The following is a 10466-nucleotide window of genomic DNA, read 5'->3' as shown; positions in this document are numbered from 1 at the left end:
GAAGGTGAGTTGGTGACATCGTGAAGAATTAAATATTTGAGGAAGGTGTGAGGAAAATCAATTATTTGAATAAGTTTAAGCATATAAATTTGAAAAGTCTTTACTGATAAAATTGTTTTTGAAGACAGATAGTTTTGATGCATTATCATTGATATTATCTCTACCCACATGAAATTTCTAACATATTTTTACGTATGTCAACTGTAGCTAATAATTATTTGTTATATTTTCAGCTCAACACCACATTAATTTTGAAGCTATAATGGTGGTGGAGCATATGATATGAAAGAAATATACAAAAACCTGCAGTCTGGACCCATTCCACATACTAAACCAGCATTTTTCGTGATCATTTCAACCTAAAAGACCATAAATAGTTGCATCTATAGAAAAGCCAAACAAAGAAAGTGTTATACAAGCACCAAATCAAGAATGGGTAAATCCCCAAAAATTTATGTATATATCAATATTTATAATTAATAATAAGAGAATCTCTAATAGTAAAGTAGCCCAATTTTGTTTTGCTATACAAATTCATAGCAAAGGCACTTTTTAATTATGTACACCAAAATCCTTGCATAGCACAAATAAAGAATTGGTTTGGCTTGGCCATTATAATTTGCATTTATTGTTCATTTACTAAAACAATTTATATTTTTATTTATTAGTAATTCATCATTAACAATACTTTAAATATGGCTATAATAATTTAAATTACCATTATTATTCATCAGCAAATTTAAAACCCTCAAAGACAAAGTCCTCTTCTAGATTGAAATAATGCAGCTAACAGCACAAGATGGTAGTGGTACTCTAATTTCCTTGCCCAATACATTCCAACACCATCGAACCAGTTGCCTGTAAAGCCACATGTCTTTGTTTTTTGTGTTCAGGTCCTTCTTCAGCTCTTGAACCATAGTGTTGTTTGTACTCACTCCATGCCAGTCGTAATACATTTAAAAAAGATTTCGACAGGATTATCTAATACAGTCCAGTATATATTCCTCAAATTGTGCTGAGTCTTCATTCATTGTTACAACAGCTGAACTGTCGAGTCGTCCAACTCGTCGCTAGAGTCTGTTTCAATCGGCTCATGCATATGGTTGAATCATGTTTAGATCGTTAATCATTTCTTCGTAGTTTGAAACTGCTTCCAGATTACTGAAATCGTTGCAATCCGTATCCATTGCGCAAAATAATTTAAAAACTTAGAAAATATGAATAGCCATGCGTAATGTTGACAACGATCACGCGGTGACGTAACGACGAAAGAAACCGCTGCTGGACTGCGGCTTCACTCACATGTACACAAGATACAAAATACACACATTTAAAGCATTATTTCTCGAGTTAATTTGAATTGGAAAGGATTTCCGAGAGAGGTAAACAATATACATTTCATATGAGTGAAAGTTGTTTATCTGACTACTACTGTGTTCATTTTCAACAAAGAAACAAGAAGATCATGCCAACCCAGACTGGAAAGTATGTCTTGCGCAACCTAGATCTAGCTTGCGCAATTTCGGAAATGCGCGTCCTGACGCGCAGATTTTAAAAAATTTCTTGTTCGCCGCGCATTTGTGAAATTTGCCGCGCATTGCGAGAAATTATTGCGCAATATCAGCACATGTGCGCTGCAGCGCTGTTGTTTCCGTTGAAAAAAATTGTTGCCTGTTGAATGTCAATCTTACAAGCTGTTTTGACAGGCAAGTTCCGTTAATTGGTTTGTAAGCCAATAAGCGTTTGATGACTAGAAATATGATATCTGAGCAGATTAACTACATTCTTTGCTTTCGTTTTCGAGCTTTCTTTTAAGTGACTTCAAGGCAAACCATATCGATTCTTCGGTGTATTCTACGGTGATACGTGATATTTAATTAAACCAACTTGGGGTGTTCAAATTTGTAAGGTGAGTACACGTAATGGTTTAGTAAAATCAAAAGTACTGATACAAAATTACAAATGATAAAAATTCTGAAAGCATTAACGCTTCTAACACTAAACGCCCGGGAAACAAGTTATTATTTAACAGTTATGTTTTTTGTGTAACCTAAAAGTAGTGGTACGAAAGGATTTCTTGTATTACAAACTACAAAGCATGTTTTAATACATTTAAGGCAAATAAAATTCACAATCCTTACATAAAACATATTGATAAATGAAGCAATTTATAATTAAAACCGGTTTGCTAACGAACTAACAGGGCTTAGCTCGCTATTGTTTGGTGATAAAGCGAGATTTTTTGACAAACTTTTTATCTAATTGTTTATTTATTTTTACTAGATGGCTGAGATTCAAGCAGTTAAATCAGGTAAATTCACGCGTTACAATAGCCGAAAATTTTCCTAACAACAATATACACAATATATATCAGCCATTGGTTGATTGCAGGAGCTGATTCGGTGATTCCTCGACAATATTCACTTCTCACTAAGAGTACCAAACCAACATTTGTGTGTTGCTAAAACTAGTGCTGCTTGCCTTTGATACCAAAAAAACGTTCATTACATTATCTTAACTTATGTTTTCATTGTTGTTGCCTAATTACTAGTTTGCGTTTCATGCAAGAAGGAATGTGGAAGCCATTTTTGCAAAGTTTGCAAAAAAACGTGCCACGCAATTCCGCCTTGCTCAACATCAGCAGGTGATGATGAAGGTTTTGGTGCCCAGGTCTTGTGTAGTGGCTGTGCAAAAACTGAGACAGCAGCAGTGGCTAAAAATAAGCAGCAAACACTGTCTAAGGAAGGTAACAGAACAATTATCTAGTGTTAGAATGTTAGTCGTGTGTAAGAGTGATCGTGTTTGCGTCACAAAGAAAAGTGGCATGACATTGTCAGTGGGTTTTATAAAAACAATAGTAAACAACCAAGATTGGCTATCGACACATTTGTAACCATAAAAATTGTGTGTTATAGAGTTTCAGTTTGCCAACATGTTTAAAAGACATAGCAAGCAGCAGAAAACAGGACCAGAAGCAAAGCGAGCAAAGAGTGGACACGAGAAAACCCCAATGGGCTTTTGCTTACTTTGTTTTAGGCAAGGCAAACGCAAATTTTGGCTTGCTAGAGGGAACAAGTCCTCTCTAGCAAACCATTTAAAAACTCACAGCGACAAGGGCGAAAAGACCTTAGCAAATGACGCTATTAGAGAAGATTCCCCTCTTGCTAAATCTGCGCTACAGGCGTACAAAATGCTTAAATCGGCTAGGTAAATGAAAATCAAGTTCCCAATTCCCAAATTGAGAACTGCACTTACATTGTGTATGTTTTCTATGTTAATTGTATTTTCAGTACAAGCCAAGTGCAACAAAAGTGTGGTGGCGACGGAATGGGAGAACGGATAGAAATTATGGAAGTCGATGAAAGGTAGCTAAATTGCTCATTCCCCTGCGTGAACCATAAAATAACCGAATATCACAAACTGCATACATGTTATATAATACATTTCTTTTACATATACAGTGATAGCTTTTTAAAATTATGAATATTAAATTGTTTCAGAGAGCTTGGTAAGGATACGGCTGGACATGCAACTGACGAACTTTCGTGCAAAATCGTTTCTGGTGTCAGTGAATCTGAAAGTTGGGAGGAAACCGATGAAAAAGATGAGAGGTTTGTTAGTGAAATACGGCATTTTTCTTGCATTATAGTATCAGATTTTACGACATTTTGTCACGATATTTTGTGAAATTTATGCCATAGTGGTTGAAAGTGTTGACTTTTAGTTCAAGGCTTCCAATAATTCACTTGTTCGGATAAGTAATTTCTACATTACAAATTTCTTAAGTCGTTTAATATTAACGATGAAATCATTAAGTATTTCAACGTCTTCTGTTGAATTTCTTAGTACATATACTTTTCACACAGTTTGCAAGAAAATTTTAATGTTGGCTTTTAACACTTTCATTGTTACAGCGAAGAGATTGTGAGAGTTAATGCAGTAAGTAAGACGAGTAAGGCTGCCTCTATTTCAAACACCAGCCGTCTTAGCTATCAAAGCTCGCTTGGAAGTTTTCTTCCTTCAATTTTATCAAGTGAGCAAGGCGACCTGCCATTTGATGTGGACGAACTTGCGGAAAAATTGCTACTAAGGTGGCACAAAAGTTGAGTGGTAACCCTAAATCAGCCCAATCAACAAGTTCAACAACTACATACAATCCCACATCGAGTACCGCACTTCGATCTTCCAATTTGATTGAGCTTGTGGATGAAGTGGAAGATTTTGAAATACTAAAGAAGAGAACAGCTGGGTGCTGCAGTGTCGAACGTGTGTCGAATTTTTAAACTCTTCCCGTGTTTCCTTTTCGTCATCTTTTAATCGACCTACTGGCAAAGCAGACGGATCTTTGGCATCTGGTTTACATATGTCAGATGCCTTGTATGAACAGCTAATTGCAGGCAAGTGTGAAAATGGTACAGCCAAAAGCAAGCGTGTCATCGACATCTTCTTTCTTTGACCCACAAAACGCTGATGACCACATGAAGATGGTAAAGCAAGGGAGGTCAAGGGAAGTACTTGTTGCAAAGAATCAACTCCGTGCAGCTCTTGGTGTTGTGAAAACAAAGTCAGCTGCAGTTCATTATGAAGCACGAATTGCTGAGCTTCAAGCTGCTGGTGCGGATGTTGGTGATTTTTGTCATTCTCGAAAATTGTTTCCAGACATGATCAAAGCAGCATGTGCTTACATCGACATGAGAGCAGCCAATTTTCTTTCTACCCTCTTCCAAACACAGGAATGCCCCACATTTTTATGTTACAGCTGATAAATCTACCAATCATCGCATCACTAATCAGGTTACTATCGTTTGTCCAGTTGTAAATGGTAGTCGCCGAGGCATTGTCCTTGACGCAAGGGAGGTTTACAGTAACTCTGATGCAACTGGTGGTACAGGTGATGCTCTAGCTGCATCCATTTTTAAAGATCTTGACGTGCATGTTGGTATTAAGGATAATCGGCTACTGCAAGTGCAAGGGCGAGTGATGGATGGACAATACGTCAACGAGCCGTTCATTGCAGGCATGAACGAGCCTGTATTTGAACTTTTGCATGATGATCTGTCCTGCAAAGAAAGATTCTGGTGGCCTGTCCAATGGGACCCTGCCCATTGGTTAGATAAAGTATTTAGTCAGCTCAAGGACTCGCCTTTCGTTGATCGTTTGCTGAGAAGGATTGCACTTTATCATCAACTTTTAGTCGTGGTAAAATGCACAGCGTAGCGCGTCATACTGCTAAGGACTTGAATCTTCCGTTTCGAGTAACCAACGCATTTGCACATCAGCGGTTTTTGAGCTCCAGCTATCTATCTTTAAAGAATCTTGCAGATAGTTTGGAAGTGTACATCGAGACTTTCAAGGACCACGACAATAGAGAAGAGATGGGTTACAAGTTATGTGGTCAAGACTTTGTCCATGATTTGCTTGGTGTACTCGATTTGTTGTGGCCCTTGGTCGTCCTGATGCTGCAAGCGCAGGCTGAGTGGTATCCTGGTTGGAAGTTGTGCTCTCATGTTCCTTTGGTAAAACGACAGATGCAACGTTACATCGAGGAAGTATCTAAAATTGATCCTGATGACTTTGTTTGCCCAAGATTAAGCCAGCGAGTTCATGAAATTCGAGATTACCGCTTTGGGCAAAGTGAGTTGGAAACTGGTTGGTTTGTCGTTAGAGAAGGCGACGGTAAAGTGCCAGTGGATTGGGTAGCAAGAGAAATGCAGGACAGTGTTCATGATCTAGAGAAGCTGGCTGCGGATGTCATTAGTCAGATTGATGTTCGCTACACCAATAGCTTTTCCGACCTCAACAGAATGCTATCAAAGTGTTTTGACTTTGGACGACTTTTTCGTGGTTTATGCGGTTTTCGTTCGGAAGAAAAAAGTCCAGTAAACAACAGGGAGTTTTCTGAACTTGGAGCTAATGAGTTTAGACGATGTGTAAACTTTTCCTCACAGATGCCACATGTTTCTGAAAAGAATTTTGAGCTTTGTAGCGAGCTATCATCCACAGTGTTTTGGCGTCTAAAGAAAACACTCATTGCCGTTGTTTGGGGTGATATGCTACACACTCACTTCCTAATTTTTCAAGAAGATCTCTCTCGATGACGAAGGATTTTTTCCTTGCAGGATGTGGTTTTCGAGGAAGGAGTCTTTGTGACTAGGTTCCAAGAAGGTACACCAAGGCAGTTCACCCTTTCTGAGGTCTTCGAAGTGACGCTCAACAATGGTAAAATGATTGACGTTCTTTTAAAGAAGAGGCCGTTATTGAATCTTTATATAACGATTCCTCATTTTATTCAGCTGTCGGCCAAGAGTTTTGTCTCGTCTTTGACATATTTTATGCGAAATGCGGAACTGAGGCTGTTGCCGAATCTTTTTACCGGGTGGTGGATAAGCAAGAAATGGATGGTGGGCAAAGCATAAAAGTGCTAATGAATCGTGCTAAAGTTGATTGGAGTTTACCATCTGTACTTCAATGCGACGCAGCACTGAACGAAATGGCAAAACTTTACATCAATGGGGACAAGGAACGTGGTTTGTCCAGACATATGATTCCTGTTTTAGAGACCGACGAGCATGGCAAAACACGAAGGAGAGATGTCCAAGGTTTTGCAACGCATCATAACATCACGCCCTAAGCTACCTTTCCTCTTGTAACCTTAGTCAAGCGTCAACCAGTATGCTTCGTGCAGTTATAATCAAAAAGTTTTCAATCCAAATCTGGCAGCAGATCGTAATTGTTTATCAATTGAAAAGCTCCCTTGCTTACCATCTGCCTGCTGATTATAAACAATTATTAACTGAAAACCTTTTCTGTCCACAATCTGGCTGCTGATTATAAACAAAGATTAACTGAAAATCTTTTTGTCCACCACCTGGCTGCTGATTATAAACAAAGATTAACTGAAAACCTTTTTGTCCACCACCTGGCTACAGATTATGAACAAAGATTAACTGAAAACCTTTTTGTCCACCACCTGGCTACTGATTATAAACAATAATTAACTGAAAACCTTTTCGTCTAACACCTGGCTGCTGATGATAAACAATTATTAACTGAAAAACCTTTTTTGTCCACCATCTGCCTGCTGATTATAAACAATTAATTGAAAAACCTTTTTTGTCCACCATCTGGCTGCAGATTATAAATATTTATCAACTGAAAACCTCCCTTGCTTACCATCTACCTGCTGATTATAAACAATTATTAACTGAAAAACCTTCAACTCCACAATCTGGCTGCTGATTATAAACAATTATTAACTGAAAACCTTTTTTGTCCACCATCTGCCTGCTGATTATAAACAATTATTAACTGAAAACCTTCTACTCCACAATCTGGCTGCTGATTATAAACAATTATTAACTGAAAACCTTTTTGTCCACCATCTGCCTGCTGATTATAAACAATTATTAACTGAAAACCTTCTACTCTACCATCTGGCTGCTGATTATAAGCAATTAGTAACTGAAAACCTTTTTGTCCACCATCTGCCTGCTGATTATAAACAGTTATTAACTGAAAACCTTCTACTCCACAATCTGGCTGCTGATTATAAACAATTATTAACTGAAAACCTTTTTGTCCACCATCTGCCTGCTGATAATAAACAATTATTAACTGAAAACCTTCTACTCCACAATCTGGCTGCTGATTATAAACAATTATTAACTGAAAACCTTTTTGTCCACCATCTGCCTGCTGATTATAAACAATTATTAACTGAAAACCTTCTACTCCACAATCTGGCTGCTGATTATACAAAAGATGGTTCCTGATTGATTTGTTTTTTTTTGACGACGTATTTGACGACGTCAGTAAATCAAATTTATTTGGTGCCTACTTTTATCGTATCATACGCTGTGATGAAACGATGAAACAGATGAATGATAAACATACGTGGTACGTTGGTCGTTCGACTCGTTACATAATACCTAAGGTAAAGTGGCATTTTTGTGATTACACATGACACATCCTCACGTTGTAAAGGAGAGTTGCAAGCTCCAACTTAAGGTAAGCTACAGCTATACACATGTATCATCTTTATGTTATGTTTCATAATTATTTGCAATTGCAAACTATCAAAATGGAGTGTGATACGGAAAAATAAAACTGGCATCTCGCGAATATTTTATGGCTTCGCAGCGCAAAGTCGAAAATCCGCCGCGCAAAATTGAAAATCCGCCGCGCAAAATTTCTAAAAATTGATCTAGCTTGCGCAGTTTGCATACTTTCCAGTCTGGTCACTACCGACTCACCCTGAATGGTTGATGATAAACAAACTGTGAATCATTGTAAAATCCACAGATAATAAAACCTATAAAATGTATTTCTCCTTTACTAACAAGCTTAATGGTTATAAAACTATTTTCATGTAAGTTCATTTCGTAAATATTTATTTATATTATTGCCAACATTTAACCAACATTTAAAACCGATGTTTCCATTTAAAAAAAATTAAGATTCATGTAATCATCTTACTTGTCCCCCAGACCACTGAAGACTCATGCAACGGCCTTTACCAGCTGGTTTACCTAACTTGTCTTTAATTATGGTCGTGAAGATTTTCGTCTTAATCCCATGATCCTAATTGATAACAAGTCAATGAATTGGAAGAGTCCCAAACAGTTATACAATATAACGACAGATGAAGTACCATGCACTAGGTACAAGGAGAGATGTTCTGTTTTAGTCGATTTTAATTTTGTTTAGAAAAACGTATTTCGAGATAGGAATGGACCGTGACTTCCTTCAGTTTTTTATGAATATGCTACAGAGTCCCCGTATCTCGACAAAATAGTTTGAGAGTTGCGGCAAGATTTCTTTCTGAGCCTAGCGTTGCCAAATGTCTAGGCATCCAAAATGTAAATTCCCAAATTGAGGATTACGCTTTTCTTGAAAAATCTTATCGAGGGCCTTTTTGGAGAGCTAAGTAATTTTTTATTAGCATCTCTATATTGAGATGAGCAGATATTTTTACAAATGAAAGGTCGCAAAGTTTTATCATCATTTAGTTTAGCTTGGATTTTTTGTGCTATTCACTTCTAGATTGCTTCAAGAACTCTTTCGATGGTTTTCAAGTTTATAAAACGTCCAAAGTCGGATGTAACAAGGTTTTCTTCAGCCAGCCAACGAATCTCAAAACATCTTGACCGTTGATCTTCGTAGGCAGTCGCTGGCAGAACAATGTGAAACAATTCAACTAGATCATGGTGATGGTGTAAAGGGCACGATTGAAATGACTTTGCACAAAATCAACGAATCATTTCTGTAAATGAAGGAGCAAATGACAATGTTATTGATATTCATGATTCTAATGCTTCCAAACAGGCAGCTGGTGTTGATGTTTGGACTGGTCAACTTTCTAAAGGTGAAAGGGATTTAGATAGCAGGAAATCATGTAACACAGATCATTTAGATAGAATCTATGATGCAGATATTCATAATGTTAGTAGCTCACATGATGATAAGGACAATCATCTAAAATCAACTCATTGTAATGCGGAATTATCTTCCAGTGATAGCGTAAAAATCGACGATGATGTTTACAAAGATCTAATCATTAAAAAGTTATCAGTTTCTTCAAAAACGTGCTACTTTTTGACAGAAAATGTCTTCAATTTGCTGGAGATTCGTGCTTCACAAAACAACACTAAATGCAGAGGAACAAACATGTCACTTATTAATGCAAAGAAGAAAACAAAGATAACTCTTACTACTCCAAGATCAAAGAAGAACATATTGAACATGATCGTTATTCAAACTTAGATCGACAAAATACTAACTACTCAGAAATGTTAAAAAAAAAGAGTGCACAATGCAACCGTCAAATTCAAGAAACACCATTTATTCAAGGAAAAAAAATATCAAGCGTAAATCAGACGAGGACAGTGTCCACGTGAGAGATATTTGGAAAGCTTTGGTGGACGGTGGCTATGACGTTTCTAGAAAAGAAATCTCAAAATACAAAGTTGAGTTGACAGATTCAAGACAAAAATCTGCACCCTCAAAAGAAACAGTTTTAGAAATCAACAAAAGACAAATCCTGTTCTTCGAAATAAGTCTGCAAATTACAACAAAGGAGAGCATTGAAATTCCTGTGAATAAATCAATGGGTTGCTTTAAATTGAAAAACAAATAATCAGTAAATTTCATAGAATATTCACAAACCTTGTTTTTTATTTAGAAATGAAAAAGTCTCCGATTTCTCTCGATGGAAGTTTGAAGTCAACACGAGCACGAAATTGGGTCTTTTTTTGTACTTTGCATATGGTTTGAATGTGACTCAAAACAGGTATAATGATTTGTAGCTACTGCCATCTGTACTTAATAGAAAATATCTTTTGATTTGACGAATTTGGAGCTTGCATTTAGGCAGTCTATACAACTACGGTGCAAAATAAGATCACGTCTTTGGGGATTGCTATTTGGCTATAGACTTGTTTTAATAAACGAGGTCAGAAATAACAGAA

The 10466-nt window shown here is 37.0% G+C and overlaps 1 protein-coding gene across 1 annotated transcript; it reads left to right on the top strand.

The window, feature by feature from the left end:
• The first annotated feature begins 1820 nt into the window (after nucleotides 1-1820).
• LOC124459318 lies at nucleotides 1821-4107 on the top strand. The gene is made up of 7 exons (XM_047008806.1): nucleotides 1821-1909; nucleotides 2284-2311; nucleotides 2552-2746; nucleotides 2916-3207; nucleotides 3291-3365; nucleotides 3501-3611; nucleotides 3915-4107. Exons 2-7 carry the CDS (start codon nucleotides 2284-2286, stop codon nucleotides 4105-4107), a joined length of 894 nt encoding a protein of 297 aa, XP_046864762.1. The 5' UTR covers nucleotides 1821-1909.
• Nucleotides 4108-10466: the final 6359 nt, after the last annotated feature.

This window comes from Xenia sp. Carnegie-2017, unplaced genomic scaffold (assembly GCF_021976095.1).
Source record: "Xenia sp. Carnegie-2017 unplaced genomic scaffold, XeniaSp_v1 HiC_scaffold_77, whole genome shotgun sequence".
NCBI classification, from domain to species: Eukaryota; Metazoa; Cnidaria; class Anthozoa; order Malacalcyonacea; family Xeniidae; genus Xenia; species Xenia sp. Carnegie-2017.
The sequence above is the reverse complement of the archived record's forward strand: the minus strand, read 5'-3'. Positions and strand labels throughout refer to the sequence as shown.